This window comes from Phalacrocorax aristotelis, chromosome 1, assembly GCF_949628215.1.
Source record: "Phalacrocorax aristotelis chromosome 1, bGulAri2.1, whole genome shotgun sequence".
Lineage (NCBI taxonomy): Eukaryota > Metazoa > Chordata > Aves > Suliformes > Phalacrocoracidae > Phalacrocorax > Phalacrocorax aristotelis.
The window spans coordinates 12,372,054-12,400,020 of record NC_134276.1 but is presented as its reverse complement, the minus strand read 5'-3'; the positions used below and the strand labels follow the sequence as shown (position 1 = coordinate 12,400,020).

General features: G+C 40.4%; 2 protein-coding genes across 7 annotated transcripts; one reads left to right on the top strand and one right to left on the bottom strand.

Annotated features, from left to right (window-relative positions):
• Positions 1-198: 198 nt before the first annotated feature.
• Positions 199-3,062, bottom strand: ANKRD49 (ankyrin repeat domain 49). 3 transcript variants are annotated; one of them, XM_075081441.1, is made up of 3 exons: positions 2,950-3,062; positions 2,190-2,460; positions 199-1,150 (listed from the first exon to the last, which is right to left on the bottom strand). In XM_075081441.1, exons 2-3 carry the CDS (start codon positions 2,445-2,447, stop codon positions 692-694), a joined length of 717 nt encoding a protein of 238 aa, XP_074937542.1. In that variant the 5' UTR covers positions 2,448-2,460; positions 2,950-3,062; the 3' UTR covers positions 199-691. The 3 variants fall into 3 exon arrangements, with proteins under 3 accessions (XP_074937542.1, XP_074937560.1, XP_074937551.1); XM_075081459.1 differs by lacking the exon at positions 2,950-3,062 and adding an exon at positions 2,537-2,656; XM_075081450.1 differs by lacking the exon at positions 2,950-3,062 and having other exon boundaries at positions 2,190-2,530.
• MRE11 (MRE11 double strand break repair nuclease) lies at positions 3,018-27,844 on the top strand. Of its 4 annotated transcripts, none has more exons than XM_075081427.1 (20): positions 3,018-3,068; positions 3,607-3,710; positions 4,505-4,637; positions 5,550-5,691; positions 6,323-6,410; positions 7,319-7,460; positions 9,140-9,254; positions 10,773-10,958; positions 11,405-11,576; positions 12,290-12,370; positions 12,920-13,046; positions 14,895-14,998; positions 17,427-17,600; positions 20,835-20,897; positions 21,880-22,084; positions 23,034-23,117; positions 24,154-24,209; positions 24,691-24,758; positions 25,137-25,215; positions 26,336-27,844. In XM_075081427.1, exons 4-20 carry the CDS (start codon positions 5,627-5,629, stop codon positions 26,384-26,386), a joined length of 1,860 nt encoding a protein of 619 aa, XP_074937528.1. In that variant the 5' UTR covers positions 3,018-3,068; positions 3,607-3,710; positions 4,505-4,637; positions 5,550-5,626; the 3' UTR covers positions 26,387-27,844. The 4 variants fall into 4 exon arrangements, with proteins under 4 accessions (XP_074937528.1, XP_074937509.1, XP_074937501.1 ...); XM_075081408.1 differs by having other exon boundaries at positions 5,531-5,691; XM_075081400.1 differs by having other exon boundaries at positions 3,048-3,173; positions 5,531-5,691.
• Positions 27,845-27,967: the final 123 nt, after the last annotated feature.

Here is a 27,967-nt window from a genome sequence, read left to right as displayed (position 1 = left end):
CATGACATTAAAACTTTACTGAACTTAATTTGCAAGGGAAAAGTAAACAGGATCTTCACAGAAAGTGATTTCCTTGAAAAGTACCAGGAAAAAATAAAACAAAACTACTTTATCATCTCATGAATGACACTTTTGATGTATCAGCAGGTGATTGCATTGACAATTGAGCTTTCAATTAAAAATAGGACAACAAAATACTTAGGGTTAAATATTTTATTTTATAAGAAGCCTTACACCAGGATCACTAAACATTTTCTGTATCACCCAAATAAGTTACATTCATTCTGAGCTTTCATGCAGTTTTAAAAAAGTTAAATTTCTCAAAAAATAGTTTTCAAGTGAGTAATAAACTCTGCATAACCAAGCCAGAATTCTTTCACATCAAGTAAATATTCCAGTTTTCCCTCCTGCTTTGACAGTACAGACAAAAGCCCCTCGAAATTTGCACTAATTAAATGGAGACTCACTGAAATTACTGAGACTTTCTGAATATCTTGAATAACAGTAGTAATGCCTCAAAGCACAAGCGAGACCACCGAGCTGAGCTGCAAGAAGTGACACTTTGCCTGGGGAGAACACTGAAGTCTCTCAAATGAAAAGCTTGTTGCACAGGGACAGACCACCACCAAGGAGCATGCAGAACACAAACAGGAGGCAGCAAACCTCGCATTCACAAGCTTCACTGCACCTTTTAAGGGGACACAGCATTTATGCAGTCTTCTACTATTTCAAAAAGGTAGTGATATACATCAGTCCTCCTAGCAATGTCAAGGGCCGTTTCATCCAGGTTGTTTTTCAGGTCTGGTTTCACATAGCGATTCATCAGCAAGAGTTCCAGGGTTTCTCTGCTGTTTTTGTTTCCTGCAGCGATATGCAATGGTGTCAGCAATCCGTTTGTCTGCGCGTTGATGTCTGCACCCTGCTGAAGTAAGAACGCGGCCACTTTTGTATTGTTCCACTTACAGGCGCTGTGCAGAGGCGTCCAGCCGTCCACTGTCTGCGCATGAACGTCCGCCCCTTGTGCAACCAGTTCATGGGCAATGTCCAAGTGCCCGCTGTAGGCAGCTCGATGGAGCGGGGTGTACTGGTCTTCGTCCCGCGCATTAACTGGAGCCAGCTTTTCAGAAAGGAGCCTCCTCACTGTACTCAGCTATTTAAAGAAAACAGGTAATTTAATGTGAAACTCTGCAAACACGATGTATGGCTTTTACTGTTCTGAACTTCTATGAAAAAGCAATTTCTGTCACTCTCAAAAGGCTTGAGTGCAACTCAAAATTTTAAAATTAAACCAGTTATTGTTACTGAGGTGGTTTTTTTGTGGTTTTTTTGTTTGTTTGTTTGTTCGGTTTGGGTGGGGGTTTTGTTTTGTTTTTAAAGAGATACAATATTAACATTAGTTCCAAAGCCTTAGGAGTGCCTTTACCTTCCACCTCCTCCCCATTCACCGTGAAGACACAAGTACTGCAGATGGACTTTATTTTTAATAAGCCTTACACCAGGATCACTAAACATTTTGTGTATCACCCAAATAAGTTACATTCATTCTGAGCTTTCATGCAGTTTTAAAAAAGTTAGATTTCTCAAAAAATAGTTTTCAAGGGGGAAATAAACTCTGCATAACCAACCCAGAATTCTTCCACGGTAGAAGTACTTGTAGACGGACTGTAGATGGAGCTTGTGCACGCAAGGAAGGCAACTAATGAAAACAGACATACACAAGGGCGTAATAAGCTGTGTAACAGGAATCTTGGTCGTCTCTCCCTTGCTTCCAAGAGTAAAAAGCGCTTTTTTTCCCATAAAAAGATAGGAAAATGGTCACCCATTATCTGCATAGGGAGCTTTTCAGAAAATAAGATTTCAGGTACACCCTCTCTACCCTGGCTTATTCGCCATGATGGAAGAGCCTGGCATGCTTAAACTTATTTCAGAAGTTTAAGTAAAGCTGTTACTTTAATTTTGAATTACAGTCAAAGCTTTTGTTCTGAAAGCTCACGGATCCAGAGATATTTTAGCATGCGTGGGCTACAAAGGAAGGTGTTTGACGCACAGTGGCTTCCAAAGCCAGTTCAAAATAGTTTAGGGAGATAAAGGAAAGTGGTGGTTAATTTCTGTTTGTGGATGAAACTGTAGATACCTGCTCAAAACAACATTCTTGTCTGTGATGCCTGTGAACAGAATAAACGCCTTACCCGGTTGTTTTCGGCTGCCCAGAGTAGCAATTTCTCTGGATTTTTTTCCATTTTTTTTTCTTGCGTTTCGTACCATTCTTCACTTCTTTCTTGTTCATCATCGTCATCATCAGACTGTCCTGACCAACAGCTCTGAGTTCCTACAGGGATCAAGTGCCTGTGCGTCTCCAGCAGTTCAAGCTGGTTAAAATTCTCCATAAAGTCATCGAACTGGTCGCTGTCATCATCGTCTTCATCGATTTGCTTGTCTTTATTCATTTTCAGTCAGCATCTGTAAGCAGCAGACACACAACGATATTTATAATAACTTTTACTGTTATCCATCCACTAATTGCCGACAAAAACACCTGACGGATGATGCAGACGTCGGCAACGCCACAAACAGCAAAACTCGAGATTAAGTTCCTCCGTTAAGTCGGGCTCTGCCAGCTCCGCCGGAACCCCCAGTTAACGTCCGGTCTGGGCACGGCGAGGGCGCGGCTCAGCCGGTCTTTCGCAGCGCCACGCGTTTTATAAACAAAAGATTTTGAGAAAATACGAGACTCTGAGCCAGCGCTCCCGCTCCTCCCCGGGAGCCAGCCCCGCCCGCCGCCCCTCGCCGCCCCTCGCCGCCCTCCCTTCCCCCTCAGGCCCCAAGCCGAGCCGGGCCCGGCCCGGGAGCACCGGTCTCGCTCCCCGCCGCGGGGGCCGCGCAACGGAGGAGGGCCCCGCCGCCATCCCGGGAGGTCCCCGCCACCCCCCGGCCCCGCCGCGGCCGCACCTGCCGCCCCCCACGGCGGAGCGCCTCAGGGGCGGGGCCACTTCAGGGACGGGGCGGGGCCAGCCGCCGACGGACCGACGGACGGACCGACGGACGATGGAAGAGCGCGCGCGCGCGCCGTAAGCGGGGCGGCTCTCGCGAGAGCGGCGGCGGCGGACGGGCCCCGCCCTTCCCGGCGCCATGGAAACGGCGCGCGGTGGCAGGCGACCGCGTGGGGCCGGGGGGTGAGGGACGGGTCCCGGGCGTTCGGTGTGGGACCGCGGCCTCCCTCGCCGGTCGGAGCGCTCCGCGCGCGGACTGCTGCACCGCGCTCCCCGGGGGGAGTGGGCCGGCCGCCGCCGCCGTCGTGCGCCGCCGGTGGCCCCGATGGCGCCGCCGCGCCCGCCCAGCCGGTCACGTTGTGCGGCCCTTCCCGGAAAGCCGCTCGTTCCTGGCGGGGCTGCGGGCCAGGCTGCGGGCCAGGCTGCGTTCCTGCGGGGGAGGCCCAGCGCGAGGGCGGGTGGGCGGCCCTGCGGCTCGGGCGGCCGCGAGCGGTTAAACCTGGCGCGGGTCTTGCCTTGTCATGAGGTTTTTTGCAAGTGATAATTACCGGTAAAAGATCGATCGTTCGTCTCAGCGCGCCCTTCGTCTTAATTTGTTTCTGATTTTGTGTCTCAGGCATCTGTGAAGACAGAAACTGACTTCTGACCCGACTTGCCGAGCTGTGTCCGGAGCCTTTTTGTGAGGAGTCTCGGCACAAAGATGAGTGCCGTTAACTCGCAGTAAGCTCCTTTTCCGTGGCTCTGCGCCGGTTTCTCATATCACATAGCGAGTCTCCTGTGGGTTTGGAATGAGTTAAGGAGGACTCAGGTCATCATTTGTGTTTTCCCTCAGGTCCTTTCCTATAGGAAAGATGGGGGCAACCTGTTTAGCAAGGCCTGTTGTGACAGGACAAGGGGTAATGGTTTTAAACTGAAGGAGGGTAGATTTAGACTGCATGTAAGGATGAAATTTTTTACAATGAGGGTGGTGAAACACTGGCACAGGTTGCATGGAGAGGCTGTAGGTGCCCCATCCCTAGAGACATTCCAGGTCAGGTTCGATGGGGCTCTGAGAAACCTGATCTAGTTGAAGATGTCCCTGCTCACTGCAGGGGGATCGGACTAGATGACCTCTAAAGGTCCCGTCCAACCCAAACCATTCTATGATCATACTTGCGTTCTTACATGTGTAGATTACTAGTGCAAAGAGAAAAATATTTGTTCACCAAGTCTTTTTAAAGGCAGAAAACATAGGAAGGATTCTTTGGTTTTTCAATAGATACTTCAGAGACACCATTGCAGCCCTTGAGTAGGCTGCTTGGGATAACCAAATCTTCAAACTGGTTGGTTTGGTGAAGTCCTATTTGCAATAATAATGAAATGTTTTGAAAATATTACAGGAATGATATTTTGAGTTTTACAACAAATCTTCTGTGTATTTAATGACTCTGGACAGAACAGGTTACCTTAATAAAGTCTGTGCTGAAATTCTTAAGTATATTGTTCTCTAGCACCAATTTTCCTGTCTTATTCAGGGATGATGAAGATACCTTTAAAATACTTATTGCTACTGATATTCATCTTGGCTATTTGGAGAAGGATCCAGTGCGTGGAAACGATACATTTGTAACTTTCAATGAAATTCTGGACCATGCTCAAAAGAATGAAGTAAGTATCACTTTTTGGAAAGTGAAGGAGTGAGACTGTAGAAAATACGTTCCAACCTGCCAGAAGCTGTAAAGCTTAGTCCTGGTGCAGTCTTCAGTAATCAAATAACTAAATCAAACCATTTATTGCAACCAGTTATATTTCTGTTTTAGTGAAATGCCTGTTGCTTTGTGACAGCATTCTTACTGATTTCTGGCCCCGGTGGCATAACATGATTCCATGTTTTCAGGTTGCCTGTGCTGGTTCCAGTGGTACTTAGAGAGGGTTTGTCACTGCAAGAAGAGAAAATAACTGGGGAGAGTGAGGGTAATGATACAAAGTCTTCAGACAAGTCAGAAAGTAGGAAAAAAGTTATAAGCTTCAAAAATATTGTTTCTGGTTTTAAGGATTGAATGTTTATTGGTCAAATTAATGGTGATTTTGGAGAAGGTGACTTTTTTTCCCTAATGCTTTTTCAAAAGTTAAATACATACAGAAACTGCAACTAGTACCATCTCAAAGTAATGTGGCGATAGCTACTGGTTTCCTCCCACTAGGTACCACAGCAATGAAAAGACAATGTGTCTCTTCATGCTTGTCAAAGAAAATGTTCAGGAGCTGATCCGGAGAGCCTTATTAAAACACTTCACTGATATTTTTTTTCAACAATATCAGTTGTTTTCTCCTGTAGTTCTTCACAAATGGGTCTTCTTGGATTTGGTTTTGTTTTAATGAGTAATTTAGGTAAAGTTTTTTTTGTAAGGAAATGAAATATCACGTCTGCAACTACCAAGTCCAGATATAAGGAGCTGTGTGGAACTCCTTAGAAGAAATAATTTAAACAATTTACTTAGAAGTCTTTCAAGGTAACACAAAATGTGTGTTAAAATAATAGAGCTTTTTGTTACATGCAGGTGGACTTTATTTTATTAGGTGGGGACCTTTTTCATGACAACAAACCTTCCAGAAAAACAGTACACTCTTGTTTGGAGTCACTAAGAAAATACTGCATGGGTGATCGTCCTGTTCAGTTTGAAATTTTGAGCGATCAGGAAGTTAATTTTCATTATAGCAAGTAAGTATGTTCCTGTAAATTATGGCTTAAGGTTTGGTTTGTGTATTGGGCGAACGTGTTGTGATTCTTATGATTTATATCCTCCGTGACTGGAACCTTGGAGTTTTAGGCCTGTTTTTGTGGGACAGTTGGCAGGATGACTTCACGTGTCACTTTTCATAATCCAAGTCTATAAAGGAATGCACACAATATTTTGAGAAAGTTCTGAATGCGTTGTGACATTTGATACATTTTTGTATTACGTAGTTTCTGTCCTGCAAGTACAATGCAAGTAAACCAATCGATATGAATTGCTGTACTAAAATCAGCAGCTTTTTTGTGAAAACAAAGGTTGCACAGCCCAGTCTGCTGCTCTTGCATGTGCCACACGATGTGTTGTACAATTCTTTTCATATGCTTGCTCTAAAAAGACAGGATTTTTTTGCTACCCTGTTCCCAGTGGGAAGTGCCATTCCCATCCAAGAGTAAGAATCTTCCTGCGCTGCGCAGCTTAAGCTTATTCATAGCCACCTCATACTCATTTGTGCTGCTACCGTGATGTATTTGTGATGATGTTAATTTGAATAGAATATTGAGAACTGTCCACAAATTTGCAGATATAGTTTAACTTTTTTTTTGTCGTCTTGTTCAGGTTTCCATGGGTGAATTATCAGGATAGAAATCTCAACATTTCTATTCCAATTTTTAGTATTCATGGCAATCATGATGATCCCACGGGGGTAATTATTATCATAATTGTACTATGCTGTTATATTACAAAAACAATATTGAAATAGTGACTCGTGTAGAAACACAGTTCATGGAGAACAGGCTAGTTTTAGTCAGTTGCTCCACTCTTCACAGAAATATTTTGTGTTTTTATAGGAATGCTGTTAATTAGCAATGAGTTAAGTGTGACATCAAAAAAGAGAATGGAAAGAAGTTAAGGGATCCATATGAACTATGTTTCAGTTCTTAATTTACTAGATTTCTGTCAGTGAGAACAGAATCACGTTTCATGCCAGAGATGTCAGCCTTTCAGAAAGTTTATAAAACAAATTCTATCTGTAGAGACTGAAAGCTTTTTTTCTTGAAGGGAAATTTTGATACTTTGACTTGTGCATATGCAATTTATATGCATCTTATATTTTCAGGCAAAACAATAATGATGAAATGCTAGTTTAAAAATCAACAACTGAAAGCAGGAAAAGGGGATTTAGAAAGCAGCAAAGCATGTGGGTTGAATTAATAATTTTGGATTTTATATCAGATAGTGGTGTATCATGGAGATGAGTGTGTTAACAACAGAAGTTTAATTTCAGACCTACTATGAAATAGTTAGCTTCACCAGATAGTTTTCTGTAGTAGTTTAGAGACTTTGGATGTTTGGATTTTTTTGTTTTGTTTTTCTGAATGATTTAATGTTTAATTTTATGTTGTCAAAATGAAGTAAGACTTCTAAGGAAAAGGGATTTGCTTCTGTACCTGGGAGTTCTAAAAAAGAAAAGCTAATACACGTGGCGGGGGTTTTCAGCTGCAGAATTTAAGGAAAGATATTCTCTCTCCCTTTTGAGACTCTTTCACTTAGACTTAAAGACTAAATGTTCTGTTCAAAGGTTTTGTATTTGTTTCTTAATATTTTCTGCAGGCAGATGCACTGTGTGCGTTGGATATTTTAAGCTGCGCAGGATTGTTGAATCACTTCGGACGTTCAACTTCTGTGGAGAAAATAGATATTAGTCCCATTTTACTGCGTAAGGGTAGAACAAAAATTGCCCTGTATGGCTTAGGTAAGTATTAGTTTGCCAGACTGTGGCTGGACTGTTCATGTATTACTGAAGCTCAATAGGTCTATATTAAGGCAGAACAAACATGAAGGTCTATTAATGCTAAATTAAAGCCTATCAGTTCTGTGGTAGTGTCAGTTTTCTCCTCCTGCTGCGTTGTCACTGGCTGACAGGTTTTTTTCTTAGATTTTTTTTTTTTTTTTACTTTTAAAATAAATCCTTCAATAACTTTACTTCTATACTTTCATTGCTCTTAAATGAACCCTGCTTAAGTTAGCCATAGGTAGTGCCTATGTATCGAGTCAGGGCAATCACAGTCTTAAATTCTCACTGTTGTGTATTAAGCTTACATCCTCGTGCTTGGGTGAAACTTAAACACTGCAGGTTCATGTGCCATTTTGGGTATACTTAAACACATAAACTGTCTGAGCAGAAACTAATGTCTGACATGTCTGTCTGATGTGGTTCATAAGTAACATCTGTCACAGGTAACCCCAGTTTCTTTGAAGAAACTTATGAAGGGTTTCATATTTTAAAGGTATTCTATGGTGGATTTTCAGCTTCAGTTTGTCCCCGTTTTCTCCACTACCTTCCCTTCTACCCTCACTTCTTACTTAGAATAGTTATGTATGACTGCTTTTTGTATAGAGACGTTTACTATGAAGATCTTATTTTTTTCCCCTTATTTTATGTCCAGCCATGAGTGCTTAAATGCTTATTTCCAAGCTTAGCTAAAAGTTAAGTCCTAGTTGGCCATGATTTCATGTGTTTAATGAGATACTTTAAAAGCTTGCTAGATGTTCTAGGGTTAGTAGTGAGGGTTCTAATACCACAATATAAAATTTTTCAAAAAGCATTTGAATTTTTAATACCCAAAATCATGACTTTCTAAAGTATGGGTATTGCTGCATGAAAATGCTCATGAGTTATTTCTTTTGAGCTTGTGCCAGGATTATATTGACTCTTGACTTTCTCTGATTTAGAGAGAAGTTGTTCTTATACAAAATATGTAAACTCCATGTGGGATTTCATTGAATACATGATGAACCCTGGGTGTGGATGGTTTGGGGTATAAACGTTGTTATACTATATATAATATAATATATTGTTATAAACATCAAGGAAATAATCAGTGGCAAACAGTTCAGAAGTACTGCAGACTTTTTCCTGCTGTGTGGGAAAGCGCAGACTTTGCAGAATTAACAATTTATTTCTTGTTTTGTAGAGAATGTCAGAATATGTGTAAGAGCTCCATCTCTACTCAGTAGTTTCCTTTTTTAGATGCCACCTTACAGTAAAACCTTATTCTGTCAACAAGAAACAAAACACCTCTTCTAATATTCTTAATTCTGTCCATAGTCAGTTGTTTGGCACAGAAAACTGGCAGGAGGTCTCAAACCAGATGTAGTTAATAAAACTGCTTTTTGCTGTTGTTTAAATGTAGATTTCATGTCAAAATATCTTATTTTCAGAAGTCTATCTAGTAAAATAGCTAATTTATACTTTGATCTGTTCAAAATCATAATCATGCCTCAGATTTCTTAGGTCATGAAGGTGAAGATCTGATCTTCCCACAAAGTTGAGTTCTTCATGCTCTTTTTAATAGAATTGCTAATCAAAGTGCTATAAAATGAAGAGTTGGTTTATCACACAAAAATGATGTTTTGTCTTGTCCGCTCCAGGAGCTATTCCAGATGAGAGACTGTATCGTATGTTTGTCAATAAACAAGTAACCATGCTGAGACCAAAGGAAGATGAAGATAGTTGGTTTAACCTATTTGTGATTCATCAAAATAGGTAACAGTATTGCATGAACTCCAGTGACTTCTAAACTTACTGTGTTACTTCATTAAACTGCTGCAAAAAGGATAGGTGATAAAGGAGCTAAGCTAGTTGGTGCTTCTTGTGAGTAGCTGGTTTCTTAAGATTTTTCCCAAATGAAAGAGTTGTTTTACAGCTCTTCTTACAGAAGAATCATAAAGGAAAAGAGTTGAAATAAATTAGCAAGGAATGTTGCGAAGTCTCTTTGCAAACTCTTATAGTTAGGGGCAGTGAAGGGTTTGTTGTGTAAAATGCATATAATTGTATTGTCTGCTTGTTAGAGCTGAAAATCATCAAACTTCATATTGTATTTTCTGTCCTTACTTGAACTGTAATTTGAGGAATACCATATCTTCACTTGCACTTTACAGTTTCTCTTTAACAGAGGATAGGTAGCATGTGCTCTTTTTGCCTACGCACTTCTCCCAGCAGAGGTAGTTGGAACAGGCAGAGTTCTTTTCCAGATCCTTTCTTACAAGTTTTCCTGAATGAGAGTGCAGTCCTCATGTGCAAGTAATGGTGAGGCAGAAATAAACAAATACAGCTCAGGTAACCTTCTGTATTGACCTTTGTCCAGCAGGCTGAAGGAGCTCACTCCTCCTCCAAATCCTCTACCTTCTGGAAAGGGGTGGGGAGTGGTGTATCCCTTGTCTGTTTAATTGAGTGGTTTTTACCCCACCATTTGCTGGTAGATTTAGGTTAGATTTTTTGGAGGAAGTCCAGAGGAGAGCCACAAAGATAATCAGGGGACTGGAGCATCTCTTTTCTGAGGAAAGGCTGAGAGACCTGGAGAAGAGAAGACTGAGGGGGGATTTCATCAATACCTATAAATATTTAAAGGGTGGGTGTCAGGATGATGAGACTAGGCTCTTCTCAGTAGTGCCCAATGACAGGACAAGGGGCAATGGGCACAAGTTTAAACACAGGAAGTTCCAGCTAAACATGAGAAAAAACTCCTTTCTTGTGAGTGTGACAGAGCAGTGGCACAGGCTGCCCAGGGAGGCTGTGGAGTCCTTTCCCTGGAGACATTCAAACCCCACCTGACGTGTTCCTGTGCCCCCTGCTCTGGGTGTCCCTGCTCAAGCAGGGGGGTTGGACAAGATGATCTCCAGAGGTCCCTCCCAACCCCTGCCATTCTGTGATTCTGTGATTTAAGAAAAAAAAAAAGAGCCATGAGGTGCTATAAAAGCATTCATATGGAAAAAAACCCTTGAAGTCTTGCAAGTCAAGTAAGAAGAGAAGGGGCCACCCAAATAAAAAGAGGGGATCAGAAAAGAATGAGCTAGGTAAGTTGCCTTTTTGTTTAACCGAACACTTTAAACAATTGCATAAGGATTAAATGTGAAAAGTATCTGATATGAAGTGTACATCAGATATTTTTTCTGGAATTTTGTGTATCACTTTAAAGCACACTGATGTTTTTCTCTTCCTTCACTCCTACCTTGTCCACCTGTGGCTGTACACATCCTAATTATTTTTCTTTTTCTTGAACAGGAGCAAACACGGAGCTACCAACTACATTCCAGAGCAGTTTTTAGATGACTTTATTAATCTTGTTGTGTGGGGTCATGAACATGAGTGCAAAATAGCTCCATGCCAAAACGAACGGCAATGTTTCTATGTTTCTCAGCCAGGAAGTTCAGTGGTGACATCTCTTTCCCCCGGAGAAGCTGTGAAGAAGTGTGTGATCTTTTCTTGTTTATCCCTTGCCTTATGTCTGTTGTGTGTTCTGCTGAGAAAGGATAAATATTTCTAGTCAGTGTGAAAGGACTTGTGTTATAGTGTGTATTAGCTTCAGGGTGTGACATAACAAATGAAGTAGGTGGAATCAGTGGCTGGAATAACTTTTTGCTTTATTTTAGAAGCAAATGAAAGTTACCTAGGAGAAGTTACACCCTAATAAATTGGAATACAATGAATTGTATCTATGTGCTTGTGTATGGAATAAGCGCGATCTAAATATAGTAGAACTGAAGTTTGTCGGGGCCAAACCTGAAGTACAGGTCCAAGAGTTTCCTATAGTTTTTAAACTTTTGTCCCTGAAAAGTAAACATGAACTTAAAATAAATCTTTATACCATGGTTCTCTTAAGTTTATCTTCTAGTAAGTTACCTTTCTCCTCCTAGACACATTGGTTTGCTGCATGTTAAAGGGAAAAAAATGAAAATGCAGAAGATTGCTCTAGAGACAGTGCGAACTTTCTACATGGAGGATGTTGTTCTAGCTGATCATCCAGATCTCTTTAATCCCGACAATCCTAAAGTAACTCAAGCAATACAATCATTCTGCATGGAAAAGGTAACTTGTAATTCTAACAGTATACGGATAGCAGTGTGTGGATGGGGAATGGGATCTGTGACTGGTTTTGAGACTGGAAGATAGCCCATATTATCAAGAGGGACTTAGCTTCCTATAAAAACACTGGCTAATTCCATGACATTCGCTGCAGCCTTGGCTTCCAGAGTCCTTGACTTGGACAGCTGATGGAAGTAGGCTGAAACTCCTTTATGGGGGTCCATATCATCCTTGTGCGAGAACTCACACCTATGTGTGGGGCAATATCAAATGTGTACTTAAATAAATACACAGCATAAATACGTGCACCTAAACCCTGAGAGCTGGCCTGTGCAGTGTGAAGTGGCAGAAGTAACTAAGCAGGTTTATTAATTGCTCTTGGTTCTTAGGTCTCTTCCTGCTTTTCCCTGGAACTAGAAATTTAGCAAAAGATAATGGCTATGAAGTCAAATAGTATGAGTGATCAGTGACATAGGTACTGCTGGACTATGGTGTATCTGAAAGATAAGCCTTTTATTTATGAATTTTTTCTCCTTCATTCTTACGGCTTTTGGCTGGATGCTGGTACCTGTGTGTGTTCAGGAATGAGAGCACATCCTATCATTATTTCATTTTATACCTCCCCCTGCAACTGGATGTATTTTAAGTTATACTTGAAGGGTTCAGGCATCTGTAAGAGGACAAAGTGGAACTGAATTTCTATTTCTGCTTCACAGGTTGAATTGATGCTGGAAAACGCAGAAAGAGAACGCTTGGGAAATCCGCGCCAGCCAGAGAAGCCTCTCATAAGATTACGAGTAAAAAATTGTTCAGTTTGGATTGCTTTGTTTTGAAACATCACTGTGAAAAGTTTCAAAGCAAAGTTGTGCTTTTTGTATAAACACATAAAATCTCTTACTGTGTACAGGCGAATTTAAACCGCCCTCATACCATGATTCTGTTTACCTGGGGTATAACTAGTATTCTGTGGTAAAGTACGAGATTGGTCATAAGTGTACTTCACTGCTGGCCTGAGTAAGGGCATCAGAAGCAGCTTATTTACAGAGAAGTTTTTCTTAAGCCATATTATCCTGTGTTCCTAACCTAATTTATGGGAACTTTCCTGAAGACTAGTAAATGAAACAAGTTAGGAACAAGTTACAGATTTGGGCTGTTATTAGCTATTCTGTTAATATTATTAGCTATGTTTATCCATTAAGTGTTCTGCATAGTATGGTAAAGCTTTAATTTTAGGTTGACTTACGTGTTCTTTTATTTTTCCTTTGAAGGCTAACAAACTCATCTTGATTTGTTTTCCTTTCTATTTCTGTTTATTTCACATTTAAATTTTTCCTTTCCTCTCTTAGGTTGATTATACAGGTGGCTTCGAACCATTCAGTGTCCATCGTTTTAGCCAGAAGTACATGGATAGGGTGGCTAACCCAAAAGACATCATACACTTTTTCAGGCATCGTGAACAAAAAGAAAAAAATGGTAATTATAAAAGAAGGAATATTTTGCTTGCCTTGGTTTTCATTCTTCTTCCTTTATTTTGTTACCCAGCACTTGCAAAGGCTTGGTGTCTGCCATCTAATGTGTTATAGGAGGAGTAAAGATACATAGTCTCATTTAAGTGTATATTTTGCACTAGTATTTCTGTTCTATTTCTGGGTTTGTCTAAAACTTTGATATTTAGCACAGCACCTCTGACAGTTGTTCATAAATAATTCCTTTTTCTTTGGCCTCAGACCTTATGGAGTTGCTTATAGTAATTCATATAGGCCCATAGCAGACTGAGTTACTCCATGATTCTAAGATAATTACCATGAAAGGCATTAAACATCTCACTCCTGAGGCTTCTCAGAATGAGGTGGTTGGCTTTGGGCACTGTGCAGGAAAAGAGATGGGTGTTTTGCTTTTTCCCTTTGGTTTTTTTTTTTTTAATTTTATTGCTGTAGTAATTTATTTGTTTATACCTAAAATAGTAATGGAAGGGATGAGCTTGAGAGATGTTTGTATATTAAAAAAAAAAAGTCTGAATGTAGGACAGCATTTTGTTTGCCCTAATTAATCATGTGTATGAGGTGCCTTTGGCTTGTCTGTTCCAGCTATGTCTCTATTCAAGCATTTGTGCAAAACAAATAATAGCTGTTACTATTGTAGCATTTCTCACTGTGCCTAGAATTTTTAATAAATGGTTAATAGATGTTGCCCAAATACTGGGTTTGTAATAGTTGCTAATGAAGATACAGCTTGCACAAGAACATACTGTGCTAAAAAACTGCTAATATTTCACAAAAGTACTCCAATTCCATTGACAGTTTTTACTTACACTGTCAGTTTTATAAAGTTCAAAATATCTCATGAATAAAAGCTGCTTTTAGTGACATTTTTAAAATTATGCTGTATTGATCTTGTTCTATTTTGCTTTGTTTTTTTTTTTTAATAGTTGTGTAATCTCATTAATGTTTTCATAACACAAGATAGATTTGGTAGCTATCACCATGTTTCATCAATACATTTTACTTTTCCTACGTAACATGCATCTCAGCATCAGGGAGGGAATGTAAAAAGAATTCCACAGTTCTTTGCATTGCTTTATTAGATATCCTCTAATACAAGGGAGGTGGCTAATACAGCAGTCAGAATTTTCAGTACATGTGCACATAATGCTGTGGTTCGGTACAGGTGGTGTTAGGACCTCATGAGTTCAGAAGTCATTACTGTTTCTTTTGTCATAGCTGCTTCCATGACAAGGCTAACGAAACGTTTTGTGCTTGCATATGGCAGGTGACTGGAATCAGTCTGTAGTCACTTTATATTACTTTGCATGGTATGTGGGAACCTCAGTTGATGATCCCTTTCATTCTTCTGTCATTCTTATCTTGCTGCCTGAGAAAGGGGGGCAGCCTTAGTGAGCTATGAACGTTTTCTACTGAATATCAGTCAGCATGCTTTGGAGGAAAATTTCTTCTTTAGTCACAGAGTTACTTATAAAAAAACCCCTTGTCTCTGATGGGTCCTTCGATTTTCTTCCATTTGTGGTCTTTTAGAGTTCAATTACAATAACCTTCAGGACATAGCATTCAACTTAAAATTCCAGGTATTTGGTAGTTAGAAGAACACTTGGGATCTGCAAGAGGTGGAAATTGTCTTGTACAATTGTTGCATCCATTATGCTTACCTGTGTTTCCAGGGAAAAGACTCCACAGTTAGAACAAAAATCCTTTATGTATAAAAGGCACCACAATTCTTAAGAGGCCTCTATTAACCTTTCCTATTGCTGTCAGTGGGATGAGGTGCAAACGTGGGTGACAGTACCACTGTGCTTTTCTGTTCTAGACAATGATCTTAATTTTGGAAAACTGGTTAGCAGACCTGCTTCTGATGGGATGACACTGAGGGTGGAAGACCTTGTAAAGCAGTATTTTCAGACAGCGGAGACGGTATCTTTCTACCTTTTATGGTTTTTTGTTTTAATGGAATACAGTCTTTTTTATCTTTTTTTGCTTTCATAATGGAAGTAGTGTGCCCTGAAGAAACTCCTGATGTTCACCAAGAAGTACATTTATTTCCTATACAACTGTATGTATATGTCTTAGCTTAAAAAGTAACTGTTGTATATGGGTTGTAGAGGGTATGTGAAAACATAACTCTTCATGTGAACTTGCAGTGTCTGCCCTGTACTAAATGTTGTGTCATGTTCTTACAGGAGGAAAATGTGAGGCAGCATGCTCTGAGAGAGAAGCTACCTTAATTTACTATAGGGTCAATGTGAGACTGTATCATTTACCATTACCAGCTGGCTTGGAGTAACCTCACTTTACAGTATATTTGTGTCCTCAGACATAGTGCAATTCCACATAATAATTAAAGTAGAGCTGGGAGAAGGAAGAGAGCCCCCCAATAGTTTGCTTTCTCCCCACCCTTTCATTAAACCTGCCTTTCCCAACATCAGAGCAGAGGTGAAAAATAATAATCAGTGAGTCAGCCACCCAAATGCTTGCTCAAACAAAGCTTTCAGAAGTTACTTCAGAACATGCTTTATAGAAAGTCCTTAGAGCAAGCATTCCTGAGGTAAAGATCCCCTAAATTCTATCATCTTGCATATTCTTAGATATATGTTAGGTGTCAGTATTCGCACGGCACAAATCATGACCTGGTAGGGCAATTTGCCTTCTGAATATGATAGGGAACCCAGGGTGACTAGTTCAGAAGTCAGTATTTCTTCAAATGTGTGCCACCCCTAAATCCCATGGGGAGGGATAGCAGTGTCAAAGACAAGACACTGTATTAATCTATGAAAAATAAATTTTGCTTTTAATTTCTTTTCCTCCCTTGTTCTGCAAAATTGTCCTTGTTACACCATCATCCCAACTTATGTACGTTCTTGTATGAACACTGAGTTACTGGTCCCTGCTTCAGCAGCTCAACATCTATCTGTAAAGACTTGAAAGAATTTGTTGATGTTTTGGGGACACTTGTAGTAGGGAGGTAGTACATTCTAAGTTAACATTGGCAATGAAAGAAAGAGGCAGGGGAAGCACATTGTGCCCCAAAATGGTGATAGGGTTCTTAAACATTGTGTTAAAATAATTTGTACTTCAGGCTTTGCTAGTCACCTGATCTTGTCTGATTAGAGAAAAAAAGAGAGTCTGTGGACCCTGAGGTGGCACAGCTGTAATTGGATACTCAAAAAATGTTAGAGCGAAAATGTCTAACAAGTACCAGACTCTGTTAAGTTCGCAGTGTTGGTGATAAGCTGAGGCCTAGGAATTAAATTCACTGCTATTTGTCTCTTTAGCAAGCTTTTTTGTTTTTTTATCTTTGGAAGAAAGCTTAATTGCTGAAAGTCAATGTGAACCTTTTGTATCATTATGATCAGTCACTCTTTTGAGATGCTTATCTTATTTTTTTGTAAACTTATTTTAGAATAGCTGTAAAGTTTACTCCTCTGTGCAGTATTGTTTCAGGGAAGGCTTTACCTTTCCGATGCAACCCTCAAAGCAGTTCCTAAAGGACACCTGGAAGGACCAAAAATCATTAATAAGCATATATAATGCTATTACTAAGAAATTATCTGTGCTGTAGTTTACAGACAAAAGAGGCTGCTATTTAAACATTACTGTCCATATGAAGGTTTCATTCTCAGAATGTCCTTTCTTACTGTATTGGGGAAGAGGGTAGAGAAGAGAATGGCTGCAAAACACCACCAGCAGCATCTACAACTTTTACTAATTAGTGTCCATAGTAATATCTTAATGTAGAATATCATGATGAATATCATCTCACTTGATAAACATGTGAGAACTATTGATATTTACAGAACTGCATTTCAGTAGAGTAGACTTCTGCTTACTAGCTCTTAATGCTTCATAATAATAAATTGCTGTGCTCTGTAACTGCCATTTTTTAATGTTAGAATGTTATGGTAAAACTAAGTAATTTAGCATCTGTAATAATCAGGGCCTGTTTTTAAAAGTGTGGTTTATGTCTCTGCAAGTTGATCTTTAGTTTAAAATAGGGAGGGGAACTAGGAAAGAATACAGTTTGCCTTCTCTCTCAGCAATACATTTCAGACAAGTTACTTCAGATATGAGTAGCCTTGTAGTTTCTTTACTGTTTATGAAACTTCTTTGAGTCTGGAAAATACTCTCTTAAGTAGGTGTAACATGCTAGTAGCAAAAGAGTTGTAACTGTATTATGACGAGTAACATATCTGCTTATTTCTGTGCTTTTCTCTGATTGAACTCTTCATGTTACTGGTTTTGGAATCAACTAAATGTAATATTATTTACCCAAAACAGCAGGAATATCACACGCTCTCTTTGATGGCAGATACTTCTTAACAAAATCTTTTCCCCAATTATAAAGAAACTACAGCTTTCACTTCTAACTGAAAGAGGAATGGGAGAAGCAGTGCAGGAGTTTGTGGACAAAGAGGAAAAAGATGCCATAGAAGAGTTGGTGAAATTTCAACTGGAAAAAACGCAGAGGTTTCTTAAGGAGCGTCGCACTGATGCAGAGGAAGAAAAAATAGACGAGGAGGTAATATTCTGTTAACATTAATTTCTTAAGAGAGGTCAAGACAGTAGAAAAAACATCGCTCAAACCTGGTTTAATTGATTTGCCTGTGTGTGGAGCATCTGCAACTCTTCCCTCTAGTCATTTTCTGGAATTAATAAATATGGTGATGAAGTTTCAAATACATAGTTTAAAAGCTTATATGGAAAATGGGGGTTTAGGTATGCTTATACTGATTCTCACTTTATCTGCACACACATGCTTAAAAAGGCTCTGTCACTCTAATATATAGAGAACTATATATATAAATATTTACTGTGAGAAAGATGGTAGATATAATCTCTTGTTAGCTTTTTCATATTGGCTTAGGGATGAGTACAAGAACAGGGCAAGCATAAAGGAAGCTTAGCCTTCAGGTGCTCTACTAGCCTCTAAATGCTTGCAGTTTAGGGTCTTCCAGAGGCAAACCTGGTTCATGAGTATCTAGTAACTTGTCTGAGTATCTAGTCAACTTGTTCAGCTTCCACATGAGCCCGTGTATTCAGTTGTAATGGTCAAGAATTGTATGACAAGTTGTTCTGCAGCTTCACTGTGCACTGTGTCCACAATTTGATGGGGGGAAGAAGGTTGCAGCTCATGGGGGGTAGAGGGGGGTGGCGTCTGTTGGTCTTTTGGACTAATATCATCTTTCCCTCTCACCCATCGTATCTTTTTCCATAGTTCACAAGTTGAGCTTTCTTAGTTGTACATGCATTGCAATATTTATTTCTTCTCAGTGTTGTTTTCTGTCTTGCTTCTTCATCTGTACCCATTCTTTTCCAGTTATTCATAGAATGCTTTGGGTTGGAAAGGACCTTAAGGATCATCTAAGGCCAAATTCCCTGCCATGGCCAGGTACACCTTCCACTACACCAGGTTGCTCAAAGCCCCATCCAGCTTGGCCTTGAACACTTCCAAGGATGGGGCATCCACAGCTTCTCTGGGCAACCTACTCCAGTGCCTTGCCACCCTCACAGTGAAGAATTTCTTCCTTGGATCTAATCTAAAACTATGCTCTTTCAGGTTAAAACCATTACCCCTTGTCCTATCGCTACAGGTTCTGGTAATAAGTCCCTCTCCAGCTTTCCTGTAGGCCCCCTTCAGGTACTGGAATACTACTCAGGTCTCTCCAGGGCCTTCTCTTCTCCAGGGCCTTCTCTTCTCCAGGGCCTTCTCTTCTCCAGGGCCTTCTCTTCTCCAGGGCCTTCTCTTCTCCAGGGCCTTCTCTTCTCCAGGGCCTTCTCTTCTCCAGGGCCTTCTCTTCTCCAGGGCCTTCTCTTCTCCAGGGCCTTCTCTTCTCCAGGGCCTTCTCTTCTCCAGGGCCTTCTCTTCTCCAGGGCCTTCTCTTCTCCAGGGCCTTCTCTTCTCCAGGGCCTTCTCTTCTCCAGGGCCTTCTCTTCTCCAGGGCCTTCTCTTCTCCAGGGCCTTCTCTTCTCCAGGGCCTTCTCTTCTCCAGGGCCTTCTCTTCTCCAGGGCCTTCTCTTCTCCAGGGCCTTCTCTTCTCCAGGGCCTTCTCTTCTCCAGGGCCTTCTCTTCTCCAGGGCCTTCTCTTCCTCTGGTCCCCCTTTAAGTACTGGAAGGCCACAATAAGGTCTCCCCGCAACCTTCTCTCCTCCAGGCTGAACAACCCCAACTCTCTCAGCCTGTCCTCATAGGAGAGGTGCTCCAGCCCTCGGATCATCTTCGTGGCCCTCCTGACTTGCTCCAACAAGTCCATGTCCTTCTTATGTCGGGAGCCCCATTGCTGGATGCAGTACTGCAGGTGGGGTCTCATGAGTGTGGAGTAGAGGGGGAGAATCACCTCCCTTGACCCGCTGGCCACGCTTCCTCTGATGCAGCCCAGATAGTCAATCAATTCCTGGGCTGCAAGTGCAGAATGTGGCCTCATGTTGAGCTTCTCATCAACCAAGACCCGCAAGTCCTTCTCAGGGCTGCTGTCAGTCCATTCTCTGCCCAGCCTGTATTTGTGCTTGGGGTTGCCCCAACCCTTGTGCAGGACCTTGCGCTTGGCCTTGTTGAACTTCATGAGGTTCACATGGTCCCACCTCTCAAGCCTGTCAAGGTCCCTCTGGATGGTATCCCTTCCCTCTAGCATGTCGACCGTCCCACACAGCTTGGTGTTGTCAGCAAAGTTGCTGAGGGTGCGCTCAATCCCACTGTCCATGTTGGCAACAAAGATGTTAAACAGTGCCAGCCCCAATACTGAACCCTGAGGAACGCCACTCGTCTCTGGTCTCCACTTGGAGCCATTGACTGCAACTCTGAGTGTGGCCATCCAGCCAATTCTGTACCCACCATCCATCCAGGGTCCATCCGTCAGATCCACGTCTCCAATTTAGAGACAAGGATGTTGTGCGGGACAGTGTCAAATGCTTTGCACAAGTCCAGGTAGATGACGTCAGTTGCTTATCCACCAACGCTGTAACCCTGTTTACAAGGCCACCAGGTTTGTCAGGCATGATTTGCCCTTAGTGAAGCCATGTTGGCTGTCTCCAATCACCTCTTTATTTTCCCTGTGCCTTAGCATAGTTTCCAGGAGGACCTGCTCCCTGATCTTGCTGGGCACTGAGTTGAGGCTGACTGGCCTGTAGTTCCCTGGGTCCTCCTTTTTTGCCTTTTAAAAATGGGGGTTATGTTTCCCTTTTTCCAATCCGTGGGAACTTCACCAGTGTGCCATGACTTCTCAGATATGATGGATAGTGGCTCCCTTAATCTGTCAGTTCTCTTGGGGCCTGCAGATGCATCTCCTCAGGTCCCGTGGACTCGTGCACCTTTAGGTTCCTTTGATGTTCTCAAACCTGATCGTCTCCTACAGTGGGTGGTTCTTCATCCTCCCAGTCCCTGCCTGTGCTTTCTGCGACTTGGGTGGTGTGGCTTGAGCACTTGCCAGTGTTCATATTTCACTGTCTCTTATTGGCAAATTATGTATACTCCTCTTCTTTTGAACATAGCATCTCCTACTTTTCATCATGTCCCAAGCTTTTTTTTTGCCCCTGTGATGTAGCTTCAGTTACTAATAGAATGTAAGATTCTTAAACTGTAGGACAGCATGAAAAGGCTCTAAACAAACTGTTCAGTTATTCTTGCACTCTTCTTTGCCTCTCACATGAGCTTGACTTAATAATTCCGTGATCAAGACTACTCACTGTGTTTTTATTATTGTATGAAATATTGTATGACATAAACTGTTGTTTTGATAGGAATTCTTTTTTTATTTAGGTGCGAAAATTCAGGGAGAGCAGAAAAAGGAATACCGAAGAAGAGGATGAGGAAGTTCGTGAGGTAACCAGTTTAAATTTTCAGTATAGGCTAAGGAATGGAATGGTGACTTCTGCATATGAATGAAGTCACTTAGCAATACTTCAACATTGTCTTTGCCAAGATGTGCCTGTCTACCTAGGGAAGATTAATAAGTTTATTTTTTTAAAAAATCTTCCTTGGTCTAGTACATGCCTAAGCTACTGCCCAATTCGGGTTTTGAGATCTCTCTTCATTGTGCAAATTTGTGAACCTGAGTGTTCCATTGGTTTTGCTTTAAACTGAGGTAAGACCACACAGGTGACCTTCAGAGATCGGTCAGCTTAAACTATTTGTGATACCATCACCAGTGGACATATGGATCGGCTGTATTGACTGATATTACTGGAACAAATTGGTATTATTGGTAAACCTTTACATACTATTGTCCTCATCAGCAATCTTAGAGTCTTAGATCTCCCAGAGATTCATATCTAGATTGCATATGTCTTTTCAAAGAGAATTGCCAACCACTGACAGCATTGCTGCTTCTTTGTCTTTGCAAGCTATGTGGGACTGGAATGAAATTTTGAGAAAAAGGACACCTGAGGTGAGATTCAATTCTCCTAATCTGAGATATCTTCACGTGAATTAGTTGTCTTAAGCACCCACTGTCATCTATGAAGATCAAGTCAATGGAGCCCAGAGAGTGCTTCCTCAGAGCAGATGTACATAGCTGACATAGGATGACCTGAAGTGTTCAGCAAACTCCGCTCACAATGTATCATATTAACTAGCTCCAGTCTGTTATCAGAGCTTAGCGAACTATTTTGTATGTACACATCTAAATTGAATAGACTAAATACTGTCCTGCTTTTTGACAGACTTTCTTGCCTTCCATAACTCTGTGGATTTGGGTCTTCTAAGCGTCAACGGTTTAGAATTGTATGTCACAACTAGGATTTAACACTGGTGCATTTAATCATTTAAGCTTCTTTTTCCTATAGCACTTCTTGTTCCATTTCAGGCAATGACCAGGGCTAGAGCTCACAGATCTGAGGATGCAATTCTTGTCGCAGCCTCCAGTGATGAAGAACCCATGGATACAGGGATGAAAGGCACAGGTGATTCAGATGATGGCCTTCTTGTGACACTGAGCCGAGGAAGGGGTCGGGCAAGAGGTGCAAGGGGCCAAAATTCAACAGCAAGAGGCTCATCTCGAAGGGGAAGAGGTAAGAAAAACATCACATTCTTTGTAATGCAGTTACTGACTTTTTTTCTTTAAAAGGCAACTCTCTTTTGATGCTTCCATCAAGCGGAAATTTGTTGCTTAAGGTTGCCTACTAGAAAAAAATTATTCACCAGTATTTTTGGTGTCATATTACATACAGTTGGCTGCCTTACAACACTTAAGTTGTGACTCTTTCACAGGGTGGTTAAAAGAAAAACAACTTGCTTCCCAGCTATGGAAACAGTAGACTCTTAAAAGATGCATTATGGGGAAGGTCTGTGCAATGAAGTGCATGGATAAAACTTTGTTACTGCTAAAGGTAATGCATTTGATCAGTATAGAGAGGAGGTGCAGATTGTCCCTATCCTAATGCGATTTACAGGAGACTTCATTGTTTCTAGTGACTGAGAAAATGGGAAGAGTTTCCTAAGCAAAATGAATTAAATAGCTCCTTGGCTATGTGTGATGGTGCACTCTACAGGGATAGTGGTGCTTCTGTTATATATGTACTTTCTTCCATAATATATATATTTATATATATATATCCATAAGTAAAAAAAGAGAAGATGGGGTCTTGCAGTAATATACTCCTTTGAGTTGTCTCAGCAATATGCCCAAAGGTCTAAGAGCAGGATGAGTTGAAACAAAGGCAGTCATCTTAGGACTGATTTGGTTAGTGCCTTTAAACTAGTTCTACGAGCACGTGCTCCAACACTGTGTGATCCCATCAGAGCAGGGGCACGTGTGGTAAGAGGCTGCGTGTGTATAGCTTTGAACACTTGGCCCAGAGCAGTTCTGTGTGTAAGGAGGGCTTTGATTCAAGGAGGAAAGTGAAGGAATAAAGAGGAATGGAGGTTTTTAAGTGACTTCCCACTCAGTAATGATAGACTAAAAGGGGGGAAAAAATATAACCACTGAACAGATTTGCATGTTGTTTATTATTCCTACAGGAAGCACGAGCCAAGAATCAGCTACTAGCAGCAGGACCTACAAGCCAGTATCCATGCCTGCCAAGAATATGTCTATCATGGACGGTAGGCCTTCGATCTGTCCATTATTCCAATCTGCTTTCTCAGATTGTAATGAAGGTGTTTATGTAATGATGAAGTGCCTTAATTGCCTTTTATTTCCATTAGTCCTATTCAGCTGTGAGAGATTCTTTTGGTTCTAATGAAATAGAATAACTAACAGTTATGAGAGAAAGAAAAATGGGTGGGGAAGAAAAAGAATAGTGATACCCTGCTGTCATGGGCTAAAACAAAATGTGTCAAACTTTTGACTAGAACTGGAAATAGGGAGCATCTAACTGTACGCAGTTTCTTAAGGAATAAGTATAGAAGAAATGTGGTTTAATAGCATCTCTTTTGTGCAGAATATTCCTCAGTGGATAAAAAGTTTAACCTTGACTGATGTTTACAAGTTAGTAAGCTTTAATGCAAATCCATTTAGTCTTACATTGTAGCAAGATTCAGAAATGCCAGTTTTTACTAGTGAAGAGAAACTTATCTGTGATTTAACCTGCGATGGTGAGAGTAGCCCTTCTTTGCTACAGAGGACAGGATCTGAGGAAACAACATAGGTAATCTGAGTATTAAAGAAAAAAGTACTGCTCACAAGTCTATACATGAATCCCATGCAAAATACCCAAAGGTAGAGTGAGTTTCAAATTAATCAGCAAACTACCTAAATATTAAATAGGTCAGCAAATGACCCAAAATACTGCAGAGAAATCAATTTTAGCAGATCTGTTGATGTCTGAACTGTTAGACATACAGGAATATCAATTATAGTAATATTTTTCTCTTCCTCTTAACCAAAGTTACTGAAGGTTTTTCAGCCAGAGTGGGAGGCACCTGCTGCTGCACAGAGGGTTAGATCCCTGGGTTGTTAGACTCTACCGAAGGCTTAATTTATGTTTTGGTTTGGGTTTGGGGGGTTTTGCTTGTTGTTTTTACAGGGTATTTGCAGAGGAAATGCATGCTAAGTAGGTCTTAAATAAAAAGATGATAGAATGTTGTTTGCATTTTCTTATGTGAGCACTTTAAAAATATGACATTTCTGTTATTCTAGCCTTTAGGTCTTTGAAACCAGAGCCCCCCTTGAAGTCACCTAAATCTTTCTCTGAGGTAAGAAGGAGCTTGCATGAGTGAAGTTGTGCTGCCTTTTGCTGTCTTCTGATTTGAAAAATAAATATACAGTCAAAATGTTAGCCTAAACCAGCAGATGTTCCCAAGTAACAGTTCCAGCAGTAAGTTTCTGCATGTTATTTTGTAGTGCTTTTGTACCCTTTTTTTGGCATGGGGTTTGTCTCAGAAAAACAAAGACCGTGTTTTATTTGTGACCGTAGTCTAAGATACAGAGTGTATATACCTGAGTGTATTGGGGGTTTCTGCAAGATCAAAGACCTGAAGAGCAAAACTTGTGCTGTATTTGCACAGTGTACAGTTCTAGCCTGGAGCCCTGCCCAGTGTATATTATAACTAAGTAGGTATATAGTTGGAAAAAATCCCAAAGGTTCTATGCTATAGTACTGTAGTATTGTGCACTATATCTCTGTAAGAATAAATTCTGTGAAGAAATTCTGTGAAAAATATGTAATTTTTTCAGGATATTATAGATGATGACTCTGATCTGGAAGACATTTCTATTGTTCCTTCTTCCAAAGTAAATCAAAGGTCAGTATGTCGGTATGTTTACTGCATGAATGCTACCGTGACAGCCTTATTTCTGGCTGACAGTCAGCAGAGTCCAAGGATTTGATCCACTGCCTGAAAAAAACAGATTTTTAAAAGAAGTCATAACACTACTTAGAGAATTTATATAAAATTTTATCTATTAATGTGTATGATCTTTCTATAACAATAAATTGGTCTGATTGACATAAGCTAGGTCAGAGCTTTAGAATTAATATGTTAGTTTGAGAATTTGAGTTGTTCTACTTACTTACTTAATCTCTGTATTGGTGGTCCAAATTTAAGTTGAAGGGAAAGTTATTGGAATATCTGGTAACTGAGAACATGCTGATGCCCTTTTTTCTCTTTGTATGTTTCAAGGTTGTCAACTACATCTTCACTTAGTAAAAGAGGTTCACAAAGCCAAACATCTAGAGGAGTTGATTTTGAATCAGATGAGGTATGGTATATAGTGGTCTTTTTTTCTCTTGTCTTGTGTAAGTTTCTGTTTGAATAAATGGATATTTGAATAAACTTTTTCAGAGGGAAATTATTTTTTTTTCCCCACTAACAGGGCTAGATTATTGCAACCAGCTTTAATTAGAATATATACATAATCACCAAAAGTAAGGCTAGAAGGGACCTTAGTAAAATATCCAGTCCTTTTTCTCTTCAGTTCTTAATCAGTTAACTGTCATTCCTGAAATGTGTGGAATAGTTAGAGGTTTTTTTGCCTGGGGAAGAAAGTTATCTTAGTTTCTTCTAGTATTTGGCTATGTCCTTTCATTTGTTTATGTATTTTATTCTTGTACAAAGGGAGAATTTTGGGTTTTTTGCATTTAAAAAGGACTATTTTCCAGGGCACTTTATTGTTTTATTGTTGCAAATAGTGTAAATACACATCAGAAAAAATTAAAACACTATCAAGTTTAAGGTGTCTGTTCTTGTGGTATGTAATTGAACTGCTAGGGAATGGTTTCTTCCATATTTAAACAAGTAGAACTTTATTCACAGCTTTGCACTGAATAAAATACACATTATACGATCATGCACTGTGCAGTTTGTTTTCACAGACTAGCTGCGGTCATGTATGATCAGGGTCCTAGCATTAACAGTGTCAGGTGTTGGCTGCTTCAGAGAAAATATTACCTTCTTGTCCCATTTCTCCGCTGTGCCCTCTCTTCTATTTGTACCTGAAATAAAAAACTGTGTTTGCTTGAACGTGCAAAAAGAAACAGTATTTTTGATTCATGCAAATCTCAGTAAATTATGTGTGATATGTGCTGCTCATAATGACAGCATTTTCCTAGGTCACACCTGAAATACAGGTTGTTCCTCATTTCAGAGAGCTGTTCTGATCATATTGGTGTAAACTCAGTTTCTGTTCTCTGCACACTCATGATCTGGACTTCTGGATCAATGGATAATCTATTTCATATCAAAACCAACAAAAACAGGGTCTGTCAGAAAATATAGAAAAATATGACCAGGCTTTCTAGTTTTATTTAGAGGTGACTTTACTTTTTATGACTCAGAATGCATGCTATTTCCAGTAATGCCTATCTGTTTACAAATTGCAGGATGAATTTGATCCATTCAAAAGCAGTGTGACATCAAGAAGAACTAAGTGATTTCTGGCTCGCTATACAAGAGAGACTGAAAGTTAGTGAAGAGAATGGAAAGCAGTTTGTAGGGCATTCTATACATGACAGTTCTCTGTAAATGACAGCTTGCCTTCAATTTTCACTTCTATGAAATGTGGTTGTTTTTTTTTCAGTGGCACCAAATTTGGTATAATTTGGGTGTTGCGTTGGTTGATGCGTTAGACCACGGTGTCCAATATTCTGAAGTACTGTCTGAAACTGCAAGTTCTTTCTAAAACTTCTAAAAGCCCATTTTCTTTCTGGGATGATTATGTAAATAACAGTTGTATCTTTTAGAGAAAAATCCATCTTTTGGGCACGAATTTTGCAAAGGAGTGAATTCATAGTAGTATGCAAGTATGGATGCGGGCACGGACTCGGTCAGCATAACAAAACTTGTACTTACTTTCAGTTTTCTACAGATACTGTTGAAAACACTGAAGAGTAATAGTTTGACCCAAAAATAGGCTTTTGGTATTGAAACTGGAAAATATTCTAATAATTTCAACGCTACTAGGAAAACTAAACTCACTATTGCACTGTTATTGAATGTCATAGTATATAGAAATGAATTCTGCTCTGTAATTCAAGAAGTGCCAAAGACTTCAGACTGAATTCCATTGTCAGCTTTTACCCTGGAAATCAGGTGCAAGGGCTAGAACCTTAGAGCTTCACAAGGAATGCTGCTGGAAGAATAAAGCAATGGGGCAAGTAAAGGGCAGGACATTACCTCTTACCTTTTTCTTAACTGACATTTTTCAGGTATCTGTTTCCTCAGCCCACTGCTTCAGTATCCCTCCTAAAATGTCATCACTATTTTCCAAATATTCTTCAAATGAGGCTGTTAAAATACAGTGTTGTATTCACAGTGGGGGAACCACTCCTTCTGTTGAAGGGACCAAGACCTAGACCTGTTCCTCCTCCTCTGTTTCCACCTCTGTACACCCCAGTCCCCAAAAAGTGCTGTTCTAAAGCTGTGGCTGTTAGAGCTGATCAAGGAAAAGGCTGGAAGAGTTCGTCAGCTCTCAGAGAAGCACTAAATACGTTGAGCAGCTGCAGCCATGCCATTTTTACTTTCTCCTCCAAAGAGATGGGATTGGGCAGTTGTGTTTCTCTGACTCTCGCAGGACATGACTGTTGTTACTTTGCCTGCACATATGCTGTAGCAGGGAATCTAAATGAGCCCTGAGCTTCCTGAAGACGTTCATAAAAATGACCAAGGCCTTCAAATTTCTAGCGTAGAGCTTAGTAGTAACTTACAAAGCAGTTCAATCGCTTAAGGTATCAGTGAATAATTTGGTAGTCTGGCTCTTCCCTTTCATTAAAGGCTGTCAAAGCTGTATTGTTACCTATGCAATTTAAAAGCTGCTGTAACTACCCTTCACAATGAGGGTTTAGATTTTTTTTTTTAATAAACTATTTCTGTTAAGTAAGTTGTGAAAGTCATATGGACTACTTTGAATCTGAGGGGTTGAAATTTTTAAAACACTTTGCTGCTTTATGTTGTTCTCTGCATGGATTTGTTCTGGCTGGGGTGGAGTTAGCTTTCCTTGTAGCAGCCCATGCAGT

Bases quoted from the DNA above. Each gene is read 5' to 3' on its own strand.
- ANKRD49 (XM_075081441.1), bottom strand. From the start codon at position 2,447: ATGAATAAAGACAAGCAAATCGATGAAGACGATGATGACAGCGACCAG. The intron at 1,151-2,189 runs GTAAGGCGTTTA...TTCTTTAAATAG, and splicing joins GGGCAGCCGAAAACAACCGG to CTGAGTACAGTGAGGAGGCT.
- MRE11 (XM_075081408.1), top strand. From the start codon at position 3,691: ATGAGTGCCGTTAACTCGCA. The intron at 9,255-10,772 runs GTAACAGTATTG...TTTCTTGAACAG, and splicing joins TTTGTGATTCATCAAAATAG to GAGCAAACACGGAGCTACCA. The intron at 17,601-20,834 runs GTAATATTCTGT...TTTTTTATTTAG, and splicing joins AAGAAAAAATAGACGAGGAG to GTGCGAAAATTCAGGGAGAG.